General features: G+C 45.1%; 1 protein-coding gene across 1 annotated transcript; it reads right to left on the bottom strand.

Annotated features, from left to right (window-relative positions):
• Positions 1-17,777: 17,777 nt before the first annotated feature.
• LOC149434141 (uncharacterized) lies at positions 17,778-23,500 on the bottom strand. Its single transcript, XM_089664060.1, has 2 exons — positions 23,363-23,500; positions 17,778-19,713 (listed from the first exon to the last, which is right to left on the bottom strand). Exons 1-2 carry the CDS (start codon positions 23,490-23,492, stop codon positions 18,785-18,787), a joined length of 1,059 nt encoding a protein of 352 aa, XP_089520186.1. The 5' UTR covers positions 23,493-23,500; the 3' UTR covers positions 17,778-18,784.

The raw sequence follows: 23,500 nt of genomic DNA, 5'->3' as shown, positions 1-23,500 counted from the left end.
GCGGCAGAGATTCGGGCCACGTGGTGATGGGACCAGCGTGGCAGAGGTGGCGGATAGGGCACAGTGGTGGATCACGTGGCACCACTCCCTCTCCAGGTACAGGGGGGGTCAAGGAGGGTCGGGGTGGCCGCTGTTAAGTCAGTTTAGCTGGTGGGAGTTAGATGGAGTTTGGGGGCGACCGGAGCTCTGGGTCATGCGGCTGCTCTGACCGCCATATTGGCCTCATCAGATTTAAGGATGGACATTCCAAGGATGAACATAATAAACAATATAAAACTCAGCGAATCAACACAGAGCTGGCAGATAAAACCAGGTCAGAGCCTACCATTCACCTGACACAACATCATTCCATCATGACCCAACACCTCTATGACTACAAACACCTCAACTAACAAGGGGGCAGTCAACTAGCAAGAGAACCCAAAGACATTGTACTGAATGGAACTCACAACCCGGGATCTGCCACAAACCATCGCAGATGGACACAATGGGGCTGATTTACTAAAACTGGAGTGTGCAAAATCTGGGGCAGCTGTGCATGGGAGCCAATCAGGTTCTGACTTCAGCTTGTTCAATGAAGCTTTGACAAAAAACCTGGAAGCTGATTGGTTCCTATGCAGAGCTGCACCAGACTTTGCACTCTCCAGTGTCTCATTGTAATCATAGGCTGTGTCCATAATGACCACCCATCCCCCCTTATCAGCTGGCTTCAATGGCTTCTCACCTTGCTGCTAATGATGGCAATGCACCTTTCTCCTCAATGGTCCCATTATTAGGATATGACCCCAGAGTTCCTGATTATAGACTGTCATACGTCACCATCTTTATCATCCAAATGAAGAAACATTTCTGCTGCTGCATATGTAGTGGGTGGTGGAAACTTCCATTTTATCTGTAAACCTCAGACAGACCTACTCAGTGGTGTGACTACAGATGATCCCTCAATATCACCTCTCCAAGAATAATGTCCCTTCAATCTAATATTCCTGAAACATCTATACAAGTCCTGTGCCAACAAAAACTTCTTCATGATACCTTTAGGGCTAAAGCCCAAACCTTTCCCCAGAAGGTCCATCTTACCCGATGTCAGTCCAGCTGAGGAGAAGGTGACAATTCCATCTATTTCTGTTGATGATGAATCATCTGTTGGGATGGTTGGATGAGTGGGAGATCCCTTGTTGCAGCGTTGATGTTTCCTAGCTCCCCTGTGGCCGGATCTCTGCTGTTTCCTTGATTCCGATGTACAATACGAGGTGGGTGTTGTCCCTCTATAGATCCTAATAAAGTGCCTCCAGCATAGGAGGGAAGTGATGGGTCAGAGGCTCTAGTGAGCAGTCTAGATGGACGAGGTGAGTCTTGTGTAGGTGGTGCTCCAAGAGTACGCCTGATTAGTAGACGTTTAGATGTTGGACTCCTTCAGCTGCTCGGCTGACAATGCAGACTGCAGTGTAGACTCCACCTGTGTGATCTGTACAGCCAGAGCAGCTTCTTCCTTCTGGAGAAATGAAACTGGAGAACAATGGAGCTTTTGTTTAGGACTTGTGTAAACAGACCATTGAACTCCTCCCTGTAGGCAAACAGACCATTGTCCTCCTCCTTGTAGGCAAACAAAGTTGGGGTCAGTTTACCTCCTAGCCACCTTGGAATACACTGTGCTTTCTAATATTCAGCTAAAGTTATCTTTTTTACATAGACAAGACAGTTGTTTTTTTAGGAACATCTCAGGAGGACTTTGATCTGGTGTCATTTACCCAAAAAAAACCCTTCCCCTCTTCCACTAAGAACACCCTCTCCCCCCACAGAGGACACCCTTCCTCCAGTAAAAACACCCTCTCCACTGAGAATACTCCCTTCCTCTCTTTTCCTCCTCTGATGACACCCCTCTCTCTCCTTTTCTGCACTGGGGACACCTTTCCCCCTCCCCTTCTGAGGACACTCTCTCCCTAGTGTTGTCACCCCTCCCCCACTCAAGACACTCTTTCCACTGAGATCATTCCCTCCAGATTAACACGCTGCCACCCAACCTATAGCCAGATGGTGGCCAGGCGAATAACTCGTCCCTCCGGGTGGACACCATAAGGCGTCCTTCCCGGAGAGTGTATTGCGCATGCCCGCAAGGCCACGCTGTGGTGCGGTCTGTCACCAGCCGTGTACCTCGGACACGGCCGATAACAGATATGTGCTCCTTTGCCAGTACCATGTGACCTGCTGTGACCAATCACAGCAGGTCACATGATAGTTGTATGCAATGGATGGCTTCCTTTCACGCCATCCATTGTATACAAGTGTGTCTAGCTGTGAATGGTCACAGTGATCACATGCACAAGCTGGGCCAATCACAGCCCAGCTGTGTCATGTGATTAGCTGTGGCCAAATCACAGCTAAGCACAAAAAAACCCTGAATGAATTGATTTCATTCAGGTAAATGTTTGCTTATAGCAAAGTAATTCTTTGCTATAAGCAAATTGTGTAAAAAAAATATATATATAGATCACTTCCCCAAAGTAGTACAACGTTACTATGGTAATATTATACTACTTTGGTCATAGTGAAATATGAAAAAAATCTAAAAAAAAGAAAAAAAGTGTAATAAAAAATTAAAACTAATAAAAAAAATAAAAAAAGTATAATTTTTTTTGTTCATACTGTCACCAGTCAGTGTCCCTGATCACCGCTATGCCAGTTATATGATGACACTATACTGCACTGGTGACAGTATGTAAAAAAATAAATAGTGCAAATAATTTTTTTTATTTTTTTTCATTTTTTTAAAAAATATGACAAAAAATTACAACTTCAAAAAACTTGCCACGCCTCTTATGAAATACGTCAGACTGTCTACTTTGCAAAAAGAGGTAATTTGGGGGATATCTGTACTGTCCTGACATTTGGGGGATATCTGTACTGTCCTGACATTTGGGGGATATCTGTACTGTTCTGACATTTGGGGGATATCTATACTGTCCTGACATTTGGGGGATGTCTGTACTGTCCTGACATTTGGGGGATATCTGTACTGTCCTGACATTTGGGGGATATCTGTCCTCTCCTGACATTTGGGGGATATCTGTACCGTCCTGACATTTGGGGGATATCTGTACCATCCTGACATTTGGGGGATATCTGTACCATACTGACATTTGGGGGATATCTGTACCGTCCTGACATTTGGGGGATATCTGTACCGTCCTGACATTTGGGGGATATCTGTACCGTACTGACATTTGGGGGATATCTGTCCTGTCCTGACATTTGGGGGATATCTATACCGTCCTGACATTTGGGGGGATATCTGTACTGTCCTGACATTTGGGGGGGATATCTGTACTGTCCTGACATTTGGGGGATATCTGTACCTTTCTGACATTTGGGGGATATCTGTACTGTCCTGACATTTTGGGGATATCTGTCCTGTCCTGACATTTGGGGGATATCTGTACTGTCCTGACATTTGGGGGATATCTATACCGTCCTGACATTTGGGGGATATCTGTACCGTCCTGACATTTGGGGGATATCTGTACCGTCCTGACATTTGGGGGATATCTGTACCGTCCTGACATTTGGGGGATATCTGTACCGTCCTGACATTTGGGGGATATCTGTACTGTCCTGACATTTGGGGGATATCTGTACCGTCCTGACATTTGGGGGATATCTGTACCGTCCTGACATTTGGGGGATATCTTTACTGTTCTGACATTTGGGGGATATCTGACCTGTCCTGACATTTGGGGGATATCTGTACTATCCTGACATTTGGGGGATATCTGTACTGTTCTGACATTTGGGGGATATCTGTACTGTCCTGACATTTGGGGGATAACTGTACTGTCCTGACATTTGGGGGATATCTGTACCGTCCTGACATTTGGGGGATATCTATACCGTCCTGACATTTGGGGGATATCTGTACCGTCCTGACATTTGGGGGATATCTGTACTGTTCTGACATTTGGGGGATATCTGTACTGTTCTGACATTCTTGGACCTCAAGAAATTAGATTGGCTGTCAGTACTTCAGGATTGATCAATTTTCAGATCTATACCATAGTTTGTGAACTCTATAACTTTCCTACAAACTAAAAAATATATCCTAATATGGGTTATTTTCACCAAAGACATGTAGCAGAATACATCTCGGCCTAAATGTATGAAGAACAATTATTTATTTGCAAACTTTTATAACAGAAACAAAGAAAATTGTGTTTTTTTCAAAATTTTCGGTCTTTTTTCGTTAATTTAGCAAAAAAAACAAAAACCGCCGCAGTGCTTAAATACCACCAAAAGAAAGCTCTAGTTGTGTGAAGAAAATGATAACATTTTAGTTTGGGTACAATGTTGTATGACCGCGCAATTGTCATTCAAAGTGTGAGAGCGCTGAAACCTGAAAATTGGCCTGGGCAGGAAGGGGGTAAAAGTGCCCGGTATGGAAATGGTTAAAAAAAAATTGTCATGGAAGGTTCCTCTCAAAATCCATACCAGTCTCGATGGGCTTGTTTTTTAATTGCTGGGAAGTGATGACAATTCTTTTGACATTCAGCTGTCGGCAGGAAACCCCATTGACACCAGGAACATGAATGAATGTCTCACTACTAAAATACCGCGTGACGTCATCATAGAACTCATGCCGGATATTAGTAACTGAGCGGGATCTTCATACTCAGATGCGGTAAGACACCTCTCAGTCCTTCGTGTTTGACATTCACTGTAGAACATTCTGTAGGTTCACATGTTTGACCGCGACCTGAACAGGGGGGTGTTCGGCCATCACTATTTGTGGTCTCAGGATTAGTAGAGTTGTCTTGGCTATTGCTGGTCTTTGTTACATTTCGGAAGTTGATTGGTCTCACCGGTCTGTTGTTCCTTGATGGGTACTTTGTATAAATCATCCTCTTTGATTCTCTTTCCTGATTGTTGAGCTCCATTTGTATCTTTGGTGTCATTATCTCTTCCCTCAGTTGAGGGTTTTCTTGGTGTAATTGTTACATTTTAGACTGAATTTCTAGGATAGATCTGTGGGGGTATTTTTAGTGTTTTTAGCTCTTCTCTCAGCTTCTCATTTACATTTTCTCACTTGTCTTTGAAGTTTTTCTTTTAATTGAACAAAGTCTCTCCCTAGTTGAGATTAAGCTTGTAATTTTTGGATCCTTAGATGCACTTTCTGAACGAACCTGCAAATCGAATCCAAGCATTCTGGTTATCAACTCATACTCCCACCAGGCATGGATTGAGCAGGTGAACTCCACATTAATACATGAAAACCTAACTTCTCCTAGGAGACTTATGGCTCTCTGGCAGAACTGGCTGGATACTCCGGTACTCACTCCCCATACTTCATTTGTCATAGGTTTTTATAGGTTTAACTTTTTTAGACCCCTAAAAATGGACCAGCCAATTGTACCCTACTAAATGGTGACTACATTGGAGGCCGATACTTGGTGTATGATCCTGTAGACACAGGCCTACTTGAACGGAGTCAGCTATCTATGTATGTACTGGAGAGAGTTACTTGCCATGTACAGGTGAATTGTTCTACGTTGCTTCTTTTTTCTCTTTTCATTTGTTTATAGAAAGTAAAAGTGACACCAGAGACAAAGCAAGTTATTGTTCTGTATGATCTGTAACATTGCCACAACTGCTTATACATGAGAATGTATGACTCCATTGTCTGGGCTGAATGTTGGATATACTGTGTGCACTTAAAAACTTAAATAATACAATTTAGTTTAATTAAAAAAAAAATATTATATATATATATATATATATATCAGTGATGGCGAACCTATGGCACGCAGAGCCATCTCAGTGGGCACGCCAGGAAGAAGAGGAAGATGAGCACACATGGACCACGCACAGTGACCGGCCATCCAGATCTCGTCCACACTGGACCCCCATCGAACTACATCTCCCACATGTCTCTGGGGCCAGGGTGGGCATGGATGAGAGGAAACGGCTCCTATGCGGATCTGGCACCAGGGGTGATGTAGCGGGGATGGGCGTGGAAGAGAGGAAGAGGCTCCCACACTGCTCCGGGCCAGGGGCGACGTGTTCAGCGTGGATGGGAATGAGCTGCTGGGTTGGAAGCTACACAGACACTGCCAGAGGTGAGATTAACTACTTGCCGACCGCAAATAGACGAATGACGGCTGTACTGCGGCCGGCCAGTTCTGGGAGGGCGTAATATGACGTCCTCCCAGAACGCGCTCTCCTGCGCGCCCCCAGGGGCGCGCACCGGGCGCAGCTGATCACGTGACGTGGTAAAAGGCCAATCACAGCGGCCTTTTACCACGTGATCAGCCGTGCCCAATGACACGCTGATCACCGGGAAATGCAAATGCCGGTTTTCGGCTGCACTTTCCTCACGGTGTCAGATCGTGAGGAAATTACTGCCGAAAACCGGCAGTTGTCAGAGCGGGGATCAGCACCAATCATCAGGGCACTGATCATCAGTGATAATCGGTGCCCAGCAGTGCCACACACAAGTTCCGCCCACCTGTGCCCAGCAATGCACCCACCTGTGCCCTCCTGTGCCGCCTACCTGTGCCCAGAAGTGCCACCTACCTGTGCCCAGTAGTGCCACCCACCAGTGCCCATCAGTGCAGCCCAGCAGTGCTGCCAGTCAGTGCCACCAGTCAATGCCCAGTGGTTGTGCCAGTCAGTGCCCAGCAGTGATGTCAGTCAGTGCCACCTATCAGTGCTCTCTATCAGTACCCATTATCAGTGTCGCCTATCAGTGCCGCATATCAGCGCCACCTATTTGTGACACCTCATTAGTGCTGCCTATCAGTACCGCCTATCCGTGCCACCTCATTAGTGCCGCCTATCAATGCCACCTATCAGTGCCCTTCAGTGCTGCCTATCAGTGCCGCCTATCAGTGCCCATCAGTGCTGCCTCATCAACGCACATCAGTGAAGGAGAAAAATTACCTGTTTGAAAAATGTTATAATCGAAACAAAGAAACTTTTTTTTTTTCAAATTTTTTTGCAGTTTTTTTGCTTATAGCACAAAAAGTAAAGTTCCCAGCAGAAACTGAATACCACCAAAAGAAAGCTCTATTTGTGAGAAAAAAATGATAAAAATTTCATATGGGTACAATCTTGCATGACCGTGCAATTGTCAATCAAAGTGCGACAGCGCTGACAGCTGAAAATTGGCCTGGTAAGGAAGGGGGTAGAAGTGTTCTGTAGGCAGGAAGGGGGTAGAAGTGTTCTGTAGGCAGGAAGGGGGTAGAAGTGTTCTGTAGGCAGGAAGGGGGTAGAAGTGTCCTGTAGGCAGGAAGGGGGTAGAAGTGCCCGGTGGGCAGGAAGGGGGTAGAAGTGTCCTGTAGGCAGGAAGGGGGTAGAAGTGTCCTGTAGGCAGGAAGGGGGTAGAAGTGCCCTGTAGGCAGGAAGGGGGTAGAAGTGCCCTGTAGGCAGGAAGGGGGTAGAAGTGCCCTGTAGGCAGGAAGGGGGTAGATGTGCCCTGTAGGCAGGAAGGGGGTAGAAGTGCCCGGTAGGCAGGAAGGGGGTAGAAGTGCCCTGTAGGCAGGAAGGGGGTAGAAGTGCCCTGTAGGCAGGAAGGGGGTAGAAGTGCCTGGTGGGCAGGAAGGGGGTAGAAGTGTCCTGTAGGCAGGAAGGGGGTAGAAGTGTCCTGTAGGCAGGAAGGGGGTAGAAGTGCCCGGTAGGCAGGAAGGGGGTAGAAGTGCCCGGTAGGCAGGGAGGGGGTAGAAGTGCCCGGTAGGCAGGAAGGGGGTAGAAGTGCCCGGTGGGCAGGAAGGGGGTAGAAGTGTCCGGTAGGCAGGAAGGGGGTAGAAGTGCCCGGTAGGCAGGAAGGGGGTAGAAGTGTCCGGTAGGCAGGAAGGGGGTAGAAGTGTCCTGTAGGCAGGAAGGGGGAAGAAGTGCTCTGTAGGCAAGTGGTTAACTGCTTGCCAACCATGCTATAGCCAAAAGATGGCTACAGCACGGTTGTCTAGTTCTGGGAGGGCGTCCCACAACGCGAACCCAGTGGCACACACCCTGCGCTGCCAGTGATCGCTGTGTCCTACGGATACAGCTGATCACGTGATAAGGTAAAAGGCCAATCACAGCAGCCTTTTACCACGTGATCAACTGTATCCAATGACACAGCTGATCACAGTGTAAATAGAGTTGCTGGTTATCGGCTGCACGCTGTCACAGATTGAAGAAAGTACTGCAGATAACCAGCAAATGTGACGGGAAATCTGCACTAATAATCAGGGCACTGATTATCTGTGCCATTCAGAAGGGCCCAGCAATGCCGCCCAGCAGTGTCATCCATCAGTGCCCAGAAGTGTCACCCATCAGTGCCCAGCGGTGTCGCCTGTCAGTGCTTCCCAGCAGTGCCACTTGTCAGTGCCGCCCATCAGTGCTGCCCATCAGTGCCACCCATCAATGATGCCCAGCAGTTCCGCCAGTCAGTGCCGTCTGTCAGTGCCTCCAGTTGGTGCTATCAGTCAGTGCCGGTTATCAGTGCCCATCATTTCCTTCATATCAGTGCATCACCAGTGCCGCCTCATCAGTGCTACCTATCTGTGCCGCCTCATTAATGCCCATCAGTGCTGCCTAGCAGTGCAGCCTCACCAACGCACATCAAAGAAGAAATATTACCTGTTTGCAAAATTTTAGAATAGAAGCAAAGGAAACCTTTTATGTTTTTAATTTTTTGCTCTTTTTTCATTTATAGTGCAAAAAATAAAACACCCAGTGGTGATTAAATACCACCAAAAAAAGCTCTATTTGTGTGAAAAAAATGCTAAAAATTGCATATGGTTACAGTGTTGCATGACCGCACAATTGTCATTGTTAAGTGCAACAGCACTGAAAGCTGAAAATTGTCCTGGGCAGGAAGGGGGTAGAAGTGCCCGGTAGGCAAGTGATTAATTCCAGTGTTGGCACTTTGAAATAAAAAAGTTGGTTTTGTGTTGCAGTTTGGGCATTCGGGCTCAAAAAGGTTCGCCATCACTGATATATATATATACAAATGATGATGTACATATGCTTTCTATATATATAACACAGGTGTCAAACACCTGTATCCGGATCCTGCCATCCAGGTTATTTCATGTGGCCCTTGCACCTCTCCTGCAGGTACCCCTTGTCTCCTCCCCCACCTTGTCTCAGGAGTCGGCAGCAGAGAGGAGAAAAGAACTCCTCTGCCAAATCCTGCACCTCTCAGTGCAGCTGCATCATCCCCTCATCTCCACCTCCCTTGGTCTCAGCATTCAGCAGACTCTGTTAATTGACTCCACTCCTCCTCTGGTCCTCCTCCAGACCCTGCACTTTCTGCTTTCCCACTCTGCCCCCAAAGGAGGTGCACAGTGATGTTAGGGAGGGTGTGGGGTTCTTGGCATCTGATGTAATGGGGGTGAGGTGCTCTGGACATCTAGTCTTACAGTTACAACTGGCCCTTTGAGGACAACCATAATGCTGACACAGTCTGCGATGATATATAAGATATATTTATTAATGATCATTAAAAATAAAAACCAACTTTAGCCCTTTTATATAGAATTCTGATTTTTATTTTTTTTTGTACAGGTGGATTGACGAATCACATTTTCGGTCATATTGGTCTTTGTGAATACAACTCAGTCACATGGGAAACCAAACATCTGGGTGTCTTAATTGACTGAAAGTTTTTATTGCAGTTCACTGGAGGAGTCACACAGGACACAAGTCATATCCGTGTTCTAAATGTCATAAGTGCTTTGTGTCCTCTTCAACACTGATCCAACCTCAGAGGACAACATGAGAAAAGTCATTTCAGTGTTCTGGAAGTGACAATTGCTTTACAGTAAAGTCCAACCCATGTATACATAAGAGGAGTCATTTCAAGTGATTTCTTGTTTGGAACGTGACAGAGATTTTACAATGGAGGCAAAACATAGCACACACCAGAAGGTTCACACTGGAGGGAAGCCATATCAGTGTTCTGAATGTGACAAAGCTTTTACATGTATGTCACATCTTATCATACACCAGAGGATTCACACTGGAGAGAAGCCATATCAGTGTTCTGAATGTGACAAAGCTTTTACACAGAAGTCACATCTTATCAGACACCAGAAGGTTCACACTGGAGAGAAGCCATATCAGTGTTCTGAATGTGACAAAGCTTTTACACAGAAGTCATATCTTATATCACACCAGAGGATCCACACTGGAGAGAAGTCATATCAGTGTTCTGAATGTGACAAAGCTTTTACACAGAAGTCACATCTTATCATACACCAGAGGATCCACACTGGAGAGAAGCCATATCAGTGTTCTGAGTGTGACAAAGCTTTTACACACAAGTCACATCTTATCATACACCAGAGGATCCACACTGGAGAGAAGTCATATCAGTGTTCTGAATGTGACAAAACTTTTACACACAAGTCACATCTTATCATACACCAGAGGATTCACACTGGAGAGAAGTCATATCAGTGTTCTGAATGTGACAAAGCTTTTTTAACCAAGAAAGAGCTTATCATACACCAGAGGGTTCACACTGGAGAGAAGTCATATCAGTGTTCTGAATGTGAAAAAGCTTTTACACAGAAGTCAAATCTTATCATACACCAGAGGAGGCACACTGGAGAGAAACCACATCAGTGTTCTGAATGTGACAAAGCTTTTTTAACTAAGAGCGAGCTTATCCTACACCAGAAGGTTCACACTGGAGAGAAGCCATATCAATGTTCTGAATGTGACAAAGCTTACACACAGAAGTCACATCTTATCACACACCAGAGGATCCACACTGGAGAGAAACCACATCAGTGTTCTGAATGTGACAAAGCTTTTACACAGAAGTCAGCTCTTATAGCACACCAGAGGGTGCACACTGGAGAGAAACCACATCAATGTTCTGAATGTGGCAAAGCTTTTACACAGAAGTCAGATCTTATAGCACACCAGAGGATCCACACTGGAGAGAAGCCATATCAATGTTCAGAATGTGACAAAGCTTTTACAGGTAATGCCGGGCTAATCTATCACCAGAGGATTCACAAGCTTGAGCTGCATAAAGGAAACTCCAGAAGAAGGGGCAATATTAAAGACGTTGCAGCTGTCCCATTGGGTTCACAGGCCCAATGTCTTCCCACAAACTAGGGAAGACATGATGCTACTTTAAAAAAAAAAAAACTTTGAACAAACAGGACTCTAATGATCGGATTCATTGGGTTTAGTGCTTATGTCCATCAGGAACACACCTAGAAGGCCTGTGAATATTTTACCTATGGACATTTTTAAAGATAAGCAGCAATGACTGAACTGTATTCCTCATCATTCTCATCTTTATCCTTTTTTATGGAGCATTGACTGAACATGTAATGCATTTTCATCATTCACTAACTGAGCTATGTTCCCATGTGTTTTCTTCATTGCCAGAATCTGACCAACCAATACATGACCAACAATGCCTCAGTACCAGAGTCTAGGATGGGGTCCAATGGCTTTAGGTTATGTTGCCCCTCCCCCCTCATATCTGCAAGGGAAAGCCTCAATTTCTCCCAATACTCCCCTGGCCTTTCAGTGAGAAGAAACATTTTCTCTGGATTGGAGATGCTTTATGCAGTGACCCCTTCATAGACGGGATGGGGAATCTAAGATAAGTAAGTTGAAATTGTGTACTGGAGTCATGGATCAGATAACCAATGACACCATTGATGTTATAAGCAGAGCTGACAGCAGAAGTGGCTCCACCATCTAGGGTGGTGTCACAGAACTGCTTGGCAGCTGACTATCTCTTGGAAGACCAAGGTGGAGTCTACAAATGGTGTCAGATGGAGAGTGTTGTACATTTATATTAGATCATGAGGATCTCAGAAGGGGATATCTACACAAGGAAAAGGAGTTCCAACAGGAACCTGGGTGGGAGGAGGTGGGATCCAATGTTTTGGGTGGGTTTAGTTGGAACCTGGTTGAGTAATATGGTGGGTTTGCTTCTTAAGCCATTAGTTGCTACCATAGATTTGATTTTGAAATGTTATATATTGCTGTATTTTCTTTCACTGCCAGAGTTTATTTTGCTTTTTTTAAAGTTAAATTCACATTTTAGGCCATATGATTAGATAAAACCCCAAACATTTCTTTTACTTTCTGAAAGCAGAGACTCTGGAGAATATAATGGTGGTAGTTGCCATTTTTTATGCCCCAGAACATTAGCACAGCTGTTTATCAAATGCATATTTCCTGTAAAAAACACTAAAGATAATGTTAGTGCACAAAGAACACAATATATGACCCAATTTGTTTGGTGAAATATAAAATATGGGGTTGGCATCAAGTATATAGATACCAAACATGTCAAACTTTACAAATTGTGCGTACTTGTGAAATGGTGACAAACTTCAGTACAAAAAATTGTTCAAAGATGATGCTTTAAGAGCCTTTATAGGTTATCAGTTCAGATAGTTATCCGTGAACGATGGCCTCAGAATAATTGTTCTCTCTCTCGCTTGTGCAATGATATATAAAATGTGTCGTGTGATTTGTTTTGTGGGTTTTTATTTTTATAGTGTTACTTAAATTTTTTTTCAACTCTTCTTTTCACTTAACATGGCTTTTACCAGATGAGTTCATAGCTCCCCGTGATACATATTTCTGGTTACAGGTCCTCTTTAAAGAGACATCAGAACATTATTAGATCCCTAATGTCACCTCTGTACCCCAAGAAAGATGGTCAAGCACAGATCATGCCTAATCAGCTCCTTCCCAAACTATAGTGACTGGAGAATGACAGCACTGAACCCAGAAATGACATAATCTTCCACCTCCCACATCCATTCACTGAAGGGGAGATCAGAGATCAGATGTTTGATGATCTCCTCCTGCTCTCACCGCTGACACCCACTATGCCTGTGTTGGGCTTGCAGGAGGGACAGCTGAGCCCAGTATACCTGGTGGGGGAGGACTTTCAGTGCGGCTGAATCACTTCCACCAGAAAGCTGACAGTTGGCCTAACAAATGTAGACAACCCCCGGGTGCTGTAGCTATAAGGCCGTGCTGCTGCTGATGTAAACCTTACATTGGCCGGAGTGAAAGGGTTCCACTAATGTACATCTGCCAAATCTGTATCTGAGGAGACCATAGAAGCAGCATTAGAAAGAAATGTGAGCATGGCTTCAGTCAGGCGATGTCCTGGTGGTCATGGTCTTGTTCTCCTTCAGGTCCTCTCACCTTGTAGATGGTGACATGGACTTGTGTGGGAATGAGTAGGAGGGGCTCTGGGTTCTCTTGTACCCAATCAGCTTGTTGTGGATAAAAGATGAAAGTGTCTTCTGGGAATTTACAGGGATTTGGATGTTTACAGGGTCACATAAGTGGGCGGGGCTGGTATTAATGAGGGGTGTGTCATATGTTAATCAGTTTCTTAGCAAATATTATATAAATGGTATAAATAGATCCTTGAAATGTAAACAATCTATCTCTTTTCTTCTGTTGTTAAAGTGTCACATATATATGATTAATAAAGTTGAATTATAATTTCATCACACAATACCGTGGTCTGGGTTCTTCTACAACACATCCCCCCAAACATGTCCTCTTCCAGTTATAGGGGTCTGGTGGAATGGGACACCAGCTGATGGTATCTCTTAGGCCCCTTGTACATGGGGGGTTCGGCCCCTGTGGGTGCAATGCTGGCATTATAATACACCTGGTAGGCACAGGTACAGCGTCCAGCCCCACTGCCTGCAGCCTGTCAAAGTCTACACTACAGCTGGACGGGGCTCAATGCTGCACCACGTTTACCTCGTGTTTAGGGAGCTCCGTGTTCAGGGAGAAATGACCGCCATCCTGATCAGACAAAGCATAGAGCAGATGTAGGCAGGTGCAGTCTGCTTCTTCTACTGTAGGGGGCACCCAACCAGGGGGACATCCCAGCCTGGAGAGGAAGTCGGGGGACACTTGGTTTCTCTGTGGTTTCCCGGTTCCTGGAGACTGTGTGGAATGAAGGGGTCTATGGAGTCCTGGAGACATTTTACATTTTTTTGTTTACATGTTTTAAAGACCATTTATACATTAAAATTACTTAAATCCCCCAAATATTATATATATTTCTTCACAACAGCAGACACACTGGAGGATAAATTGTTAGTAGTTCTGATGTTTTATGAGTTTTATTATTTTACACAATATTAGTGCAATGATTTATGAAAGGTACAATTTCAGTTAAAAATACAGCAGATGAGAATTCAGAGAAAGCTCCACCCTCATTCATTCTCCACCAATCAAGGATCTCACTCCAGTTACCCAGTCACCGTGGGCATGATTTCCTTGATATCCATCATTGTTGGTGTCAGTGAGATAAAATAAGTTCTATTGTTGGTGTCAGTTAGATAAAACAAATGCCATTGTTGGTGTCAGTGAGAATAAAGTGTACCCCCAGCCCAGCATTGGTGGTCAGTGGTGGTACTTACCTGATCCCACCCTCCGGCTGCCTCTCTGCTGATGTCAGAATTATACTTTCACTGTAGGAAAGGAGATGCCGGCTCCCAGCAGTCGGGTATAATTGCAGTCCCTGGTGATGGAACCCAGAGAGTGTTCCGGAGTCGTCACCTCACTGCCACTTTGAAGTGTCCTGGAATCTGCCAGACATGGACATGATCATTGGAGAATGCTTTGAAACAACAACAAGGTTCAAACTATGAGACATTTCTTAGAGCTGCAGTTCCTCTGAGCTCCACCAGGTGGTGAGCGCCCTTCTACCCAGACAGGAAGTGATGTCAGGTACAGACAGGAAGTGATGTCAGGTACAGACGGGAAGTGATGTCAGGTACAGACGGGAAGTGATGACAGGTACAGATGGGAAGTGATGACAGGTACAGATGGGAAGTGATGTCAGGTATAGACGGGAAGTGATGTCAGGTATAGATGGTAAGTGATGTCAGGTACACATGAGAAGAGATGTCAGGTACACAGAGGAAGTGATGTCAGGTACATACAGGAAGTGATGTCAGGTACAGATGGAAAGTAATGTCGGGTACAGACGGGAAGTGATGTCGGGTACAGACGGGAAGTGATGTCAGGTACAGATGGTAAGTGATGTCAGGTACAGAGAGGAAGTGATGTCAGGTACATACGGGAAGTGATGTCAGGTATAGATGGTAAGTGATGTCAGGTACAGACGGGAAGTGATGTCAGGTACAGACGGGAACTGATATCAGGTACAGACGGGAAATTATGTCAGGTACAGATGGGAAGTGGTGTCAGGTACAGATGAAAAGTGATGTCGGGTACAGACGAGAAATAATGTCGGGTACAGATGGGAAATGATGTCAGGTACATACAGGAAGTGGTGTCAGGTACAGATGGGAAGTGATGTCAGTTACAGACAGGAAGTGATGTCTGGTACAGGCAGGAAGCGGTGTCAGGTACAGATGGGAAGTGGTGTCAGGTACAGATGGGAAGTGATGTCAGGTACAGACAGGAAGTGATGTCAGCTACAGATGGGAAGTGATATAGGTATAAACAGATAGTGATGTCAGGTACAGACAGGAAGTGATGTCAGGTACAGACAGGAAGCTTTGGGTGAGAGGTGATTCAGGAGGAAGTGGAGAGGAGACATTGCTTTGTCTCCCAGCAGACAGAGGGTGTCAGTAATGAGGCTCCACCTGATGCTGGCTGCTGGGAAGGTATATAATCCCCCCGTAGTTTTCATCAGTGCCTCAGTGTTCTGCCTGTGAGCCGCTTCCCTGCTGGATCCTGCGTCCTGTATCTTGTATACTTTCCCCTGATTCTGGTTTCCTGCATCCTGTTCCCCATCTCTGCTCCCCTGATTACTAGTCCTGGGTCTGCCCGGTGTATGTCAGCTTCCCTCCATTTGTACACAGTGTATTATAGTCAGGTTGTTGGGTGGGTTATTTGCTGTCACATTTATGTGTCACTTTTGCTTTGTTTATGGTCTGTGGGTGTCGGAGGGTGTCGTGTCCATTAGTAAACGAGACTTAAAGTGATTGTAAAGGCAACTTTTTTTTCTTTTAAAACAAACGTGGTACTTACTGCTGTGTGTGATGGTTTGCACAGAGCAGCCCGGATCCTTCTCTTCTCAGGTCCCCCACAGGGGCTCCCGGCCCCTCCCTCCTGTTGAGTGCCCCCACAGCAAGCAGCTTGTTATGGGAGTGATTTAGCCGGACTAAGTGTCCGATGATTATCTGTTCCTGTCCTAATTAATCATGCTAGCTCTTTAGTGCACGCATGAAGAAAGCCACACTGACACACGTTTAGTCTGTGAAAACTTCTAGTTTATTGGAATGAAAAAGTGAGTTTATATATGCAAGATAATGCAAGGGTGGTGAGCAGTGTTACTGGGCTACGTATACGCTTCTAATTGGTCATGTCCATACAAGGCAAACTTCCTTCACGGCTCGTGGGGATCTCCTCTTAGGTGTTATCTTGGAAAGGAAATATTTTTGTTCTTCCACAAAATCCTGACCATTGTACTATGCATGCTGGGCAGTATATGACATACTCCTGACTACTGCACAATATATACAGGGCAGTATATGACATGTTCCTGACCACTGCGCTGTGTACACAGAGCTGTATATGATATACTCCTGACCACTGCACTCTATACACAGGGCAGTTTATGATATACTCCTGACCACTGCACTCTATACACAGGCCTAAGATATAATCCTGACCACTGCACACAAGGCTGTATATGATATATTCATGGCCACTGTGCTCTGTACACAGGGCTGTATATGATATACTCCTGACCACTGCACTCTGTACACAGGGCTAAGATATAACACTGACCACTGCACTCTGTACACAGGGCTGTATATGATATACTCTTGACCACTGCGCTCTGTACACAGGGCTGTATATGATATACTCCTGAACATTGCACTCTGTACACAGACCTAAGATATAAACCTGACCATTGCACTCTGTACAAAGGGCTGTACATGACATGTTCCTAACCACTGCACTTTTTTTTCTGAGCCATGTATGACATGCTCCTGACCGATGACCACTTCTAAATGCTGGGCTGTATAAGACATTATCTTACCCACTGTGACATACATGACATACTACTTCTGACTACTTCACTCTGTATAGGGACTGTATATCATATACTCCTGACCACTACACTCCTCTATGTAAATCACATACTCCTGACCACTACACTCTGTACTCTGGGATGGAAATCACATACTCCTGACCACTACACTCTGTACTCTGGGATGTAAATCACATACTCCTGACCCCTACACTCTGTACTCTGGGATGGAAATCACATACTCCTGACCACTACATTCTGTACTCTGGGATGTAAATCACATACTCCTGAGCACTGCACTCTGTACTCTGGGATGTAAATCACATACTCCTGACCACTACACTCTGTACTCTGGGATGGAAATCACATACTCCTGACCACTACACTCTGTACTCTAGGATGCAAATCACATACTCCTGACCACTACACTCTGTACTATGGGAGGTAAATCACATACTCCTGACCACTGCACTCTTGGATATAAATCACATACTCCTGACCACTGCACTCTGTACTCTGGGATGGAAATCACATACTCCTGACCACTACACTCTGTACTCTGGGATGGAAATCACATACTCCTGACCACTGCACGTTGTTTGCAGGGCTGTATGAAGTAGTCTCCTGACCCCTGCACTCTGAGCCATTATTCATGGTGAACCAGAAACTGGATGACCTGTAAAGGCTTGTGAAGTGTCCCCTGTGAGAAATGTTTGGGCCCCAAAGATCCCCATCGTGGCCCCGACACACACAATTCTTTTCACTGAATAAATTCTTTATTATAGTTTTACTTCTAACAAGATTGTAATCATAGAATCAGGAAATAACAAAGGGAGGAATCCGATTGGTCAGGAAGATCCCTTGTCTGGAATGTGGGGGCGGAGTCATTATTATTGGTGTACAATACAATACACAACGTGTTCCATTATTATAACAAAGTATTGTAGAAAAGATCCCAACATGTGACATGGCTGATTGATTGCTGGTCATATTAGTTCATCTATTCTCTAAGTGGGGTGGTAACTATTGGGCCAATCCCTTTTACAAACCACACATAATATCGCCCTTCAAAGTGAAAACAGAAACGATTTCCACAAAATCAAAGAGTAGAAATATTTTCCGGTGGATCCCCTCTACCCAGACCCCATATGTAGACATAGAACAACAAGCTGTGTTCCCTCTCGTGCTGCACTCCTCCAACCACCCAAACCCACACAGAAGCCAAGTGAAATAATGAGAGGAAAGTTCCCCCCTAGTTTGGGGCGGAGTTCTCCTTCCCTCCTGTTGGGGGATGGGAGAAGGATGGACTGAAGACAGAGAGACGCTTCGGGGTCACCACTGTTCTGTAGAGCCTTGAAATGAAGGACATCAACTTCAGAAGTTCTTGTTGTCTGTGTAAAGTTCCCCGATAACCAGATCTGGGCTCTCCCGGCTTCTAGCTCTGTAACCCGCTATATCATTATCAGGAAACGCAACTCCGACACCCAAGAAGGGCTGAAGTTGTGTCCTTCATTTCCAGGATCTACTGACCACTCTGCACCCTGACATTTACTGCACTTCATCCATGTCTTTGGGGGCCTCTCATCTCCTTATCAACTGTTTCTTCCATGATGAAGATCAGCCATGGAGTATATCTGAGGTGTATATCAGGGTGTGCTTCTTCCCCACATGAGAGCTGGGATGTCCAGTAACATTCATCTAGAAGACATTTCCCGCACTCAAGGCACTAATACACCTCCAGGGTTGTGTGGGACCCCTGATGTACAGGAAGACAGGACTTCAGTGAGGAACATTTCCCTCACTCAGGACAGGAAAGTGGCTTCTCTCTGTATGAGATCTCTGATGTCTGTAAAGATCAGACTTTTGTGAAAAACATTTCCCGCACTCAGAACAGGAATACGGCTTCTCACCTGTGTGAGATCTTTGATGTGTGTAAAGATTGAACTTCCGTGAAAAACATTTCCCACACTCAGGACAAGAATAAGGTTTCTCCCCCGTGTGACATCTCTGATGTGTGTAAAGACTGGACTTCTGTGAAAAACATTTCCCGCACTCAGGACAGGAAAATGGCTTCTCCCCTGTGTGACATCTTTGATGTTTGCAAAGATATGACTTCTCTGAAAAACATTTCCCGCACTCAGGACAGGAATACGGTTTCTCCCCCATGTGCAATCTCTGATGTGTGCAAAGATGGGACTTCTGTGAAAAACATTTCCCGCACTCAGGACAGGAATACGGCTTCTCCCCCGTGTGAGACCTCTGATGTATGGAAAGATGGGACTTACATGAAAAACATTTCCCGCACTCAGGACAGGAAATCAGCTTCTCCCCTGTGTGAGATATTTTATGCACATTAAGATGGAATTTAAAACGGAAACATTTCCCGCACTCAGGACAGGAATACGGCTTTTCCTCTGTGTGAGACATTTTATGCCTATTAACAAGGAATTTTGAATGGAAACATTTCCCACACTCAGTACAGGAGAAGCTTTTCCCTGTTGGAAGGCTGGCCCGGTCCCGCACAGTCTGAGGTTCCTCAGGATACGAGGAATCCGATGGTCCATCTACACTGGGTGGTGCCGGATGGACATTGGAGGGAGCCGGGTTTTCTCCTGGACTATACTGTGTGATGTCCTCATCTTCTACTTTCCAGTCTGGAGACAAAGTGAGACAATCCTCGGAGGTTTTCCTCATATCCCGGCCATGGACTAAAATACAAAGACAAAGAGGATTACTAGACAGGAGCTGATTGGTTCCCCCAAACCAGGACTCCGCCCACATCAGGCAGCTTGGTCTCTGAGGAGCTTACAATTCCACCCTCAAGGGAACTAGGAAATGGCTCCTCTGATCTCCTACCAGGTCACTTCTTTATTCATGGACCTTAGTCAGAGAGTGAGGAAACAACCAGAACTGTCTTTTATAGGAGGGACAGTGATGAGGGGATTATAGGACGAGGGTCCCCACCCCCTCTATCAGGGGTCAGGAGTATGTAATGTATAACATAGAGTATATAGTGCAGGGGTCAGGAGTATATAATGTACAACATAGAGTACATAGTGCAGGAGTCAGGAGTATGTCATGTACAACATAGAGTATATAGTGCAGGGGTCAGGAGTATATAATGTACAACATAGAGTACATAGTGCAGGAGTCAGGAGTATGTCATGTACAACATAGAGTACATAGTGCATGGGTCAGGAGTATGTAATGTACAACATAGGGTATATAGTGCAGGGGTCAGGAGTATGTAATGTACAACAGAGTACATAGTGCAGGAGTATGTCATGTACAACATAGAGTACATAGTGCAGGGGTCAGGAGGATGTAATGTACATAAGAGTATATAGTGCAGTGGTCAGGAGGATGTAATGTACAACAGAGTATATAGTGCAGTGGTCAGGAGGATGTAATGTACAACAGAGTATATGATGCAGTGGTCAGGAGGATGTAATGTACAACATAGAGTACATAGTGCAGGGGTCAGGAGTATGTAATGTAAAACATAGAGTATATAGTGCAGGGGTCAGGAGTATGTAATGTACAATAGAGAGTATATAGTGCAGGGGCCAGGAGTATGTAATGTACAATAGAGAGTATATAGTGCAGGGGGCAGGAGTATGTAATGTACAACATAGAGTATATAGTGCAGTGGTCAGGAGTATGTAATGTACAACATAGAGTATATAGTGCAGGGGTCAGGAGGATGTAATTTACAACATAGAGTATATAGTGCAGGGGTCAGGAGTATGTAATGTACAACATGGAGTATATAGTGCAAGGGTCAGGAGTATGTAATGTACAACATAGAGTATATAGTGCAGGGGTCAGGAGTATGTAATGTACAACATAGAGTATATAGTGCAGGGGTCAGGACTATGTAATGTACAACATAGAGTATATAGTGCAGGGGTCAGGAGTATGTAATGTACAACATAGAGTATATAGTGCAGGGGTCAGGACTATGTAATGTACAACATAGAGTATATAGTGCAGGGGTCAGGAGTATGTAATGTACAACATAGAGTATATAGTGCAGGGGTCAGGACTCTAACATACAACAAATGTATAGTATAGAGGTCAGTACTATGTAATGTGCAATATGAATGTAGAACCCCTCTGACACCCCAAAGGCAGGATGGCACCTCCAAAGGTCAGGGGTGCTCACCCCAGGGCCAAGTCCATGGGTAAAATACGGGAACTGAGAAAGGATATTGGGCACCAATCACTTTTGTCTTTTTAAAGTTTTATTTAGAAGGGTTAGGGGGGGTGAGGGTTAGGGGACCCAGATACCATGACAGACCACTGACAGACTCTGCAGATCAATGTCCAGCCTCACAGTGTCAGAACCTTTAAGTCGACTGAATGACTCTGTAAGCTTGTTCCCAAATGTCAGTGCGTCCTCCAAGTGAGACCCGGGTCCTTCTGAGAGACCAGCCTTCTTCATGGCTCTCTCCTCCCCTGGGTCTCCTCCTTGGCACAGCTTCCTCCAGACCAGACAGGACAGCTTCAGGACCACTTCACACATTAGGTCCCAAAACAGGCTATTGGGCCTAACAGCAGAGCGCCATCCAGCAGCACCTCCCTAGACCTCAGCCCATGGAAAGAGCACATGGCCTGTCCCTAATATTTATTTCCTTCCCCAGCATGCTCCAGGGGCATAAACCTCCTACTGGATTGGCTGAAGAAAATATAAACATTAACTTAACCCATATTAAACACAAAGAAAACATTTATTATATTGCAGCTTACCGATTCTGAGATGTGATGGCTGCGTTAGTTTTCTTCTATATATTCATCTGGTGATCTAGCCAGTAAATCTGTTTTATAAAAACTCTACAGCAGAATGTATCAGTTCCAGGGATGAGGCAGACCACTTACCACTGACAGGGGGCTTACAATGATCAGCTTTTATTCATTCATGTGAAACTTTTATCCCAAAAGGAAAAAAAAACTGTTTGATGTAACTGATTATGAAGTGTGATCTGGAGTTTGGCTTCAATTAGTTACTGTTTTTATATCTGCTAATACATCTAACACTCCCCTCCCCCCAGACTGACCATGCTGCTGTCTCCACGGTGGGGGCACTCTAATACAGAAGGTGTGTTACTGGCCAGATCACCAGGAGAAAACAGGGAAAAAAGCCAAAGAAAAGGAATGCAGCCGCCACATCCAATGATTGGTAAGCTGCAATATGGGACATTTGTGGTCTAATATCCCTTTAGTTTGGTTGGTGAAATCTCATCCTATGTCCAGTGATAGCAGTGACATCTACTGGCCACAGTGAGACATCACAAGACAACCTAAACTTAGGGAGAAACCAAGTGAAGAACTATACAATCAGCCTGAGCCAAGTACAGCCCAGCCACAAACTAAACCCACATAGTAGCCTCTATTCAGGACAAGGGGCCACACTAATAAATAGTGTAAGGATCACATCAAATTGGTGTTTAGTAATCAGAGATCACTTACAGTGGTTGTAACCCTCAGACATGGAATATGAACAAACATATCCCTCTACAGTGTGTACTTGTCTCAGTCCAGAGCACAAAGTGTCATTTCTGTCTGCTGTCTCCTTCCTATACAATCAGCATGAGTCACTTCTGACAAGTCTTCCTGACACCAAGAGAAAAAGTATGATAAGGGAGGAACTCCAGCTCACAGCCTGTGATTGACAGCCTCAGCTATGTTCCTGTGTGAAGGGGGTGTGTCCCTTCCCTCCAATCATCTCTCAGAGCTCACTTTACTGAGCTCTGCAGAATGTGACCAGCTCTCTCCTCCTTTTTTTCTGACTTCTCAGACAAGCTGTATAAATTCTGGACTTTGAACAGATGTAGAGAAGAGAGGGCTGAAGATAAAAAGGTACAACGTATGTAGGAGGATTTGTTTCATCTCTGTGTATCACCTGAGGCCAGTCACTTCACTGGATATATGGAAAGTTTATAACCACACTGCTGCCTCCCATCTCCTGAGACTGCACTCAGTGACTTGGGTCTGAGACACTACAGACATATCCCTCCACCCGGCACAGCCAGCAGACTACAGAGCAAGGAACCCTGGGAGAATTGTTCTGTCAGAGATCTTGGACATGTCTATGTCCACAGACATTTATGGTGAAAATGAACATTTTGCTGCCAGCTGAACCCCAGAACCTCCATAAATCCAGTCTAGATACATAAATTGTGTCTGCAGCACAGAGAAGGAAGATTATCCGAGAGAAATCCAGGAATACAGGACGGGGAACACAGCTCAGGAAAGTGACCAGGGGATTACAGGCTGATATCACCCAGTCCCCGCCCTACTCTGGACCAATCAGTGAGCAGTATGGGTGGAGGAATGGATTTAGTGTTCATGACCCACCTGTGCTGATCTCTGTAGGAGTGTCCTCCTCTATAAATGTCCCCGTTATTCCATCCTCCTCCATAGACTGCTGATCATCCCTCACATACGCCTCTTCTTCTTCTGCTTTCACCTCAACTTTTATATACATCAGATCTT

Source organism: Staurois parvus, unplaced genomic scaffold, assembly GCF_062004578.1.
Source record: "Staurois parvus isolate SC_StPar_1 unplaced genomic scaffold, SC_StPar_1.0 ptg001821l, whole genome shotgun sequence".
NCBI classification, from domain to species: domain Eukaryota; kingdom Metazoa; phylum Chordata; class Amphibia; order Anura; family Ranidae; genus Staurois; species Staurois parvus.
The sequence above is the reverse complement of the archived record's forward strand: the minus strand, read 5'-3'. Positions and strand labels throughout refer to the sequence as shown.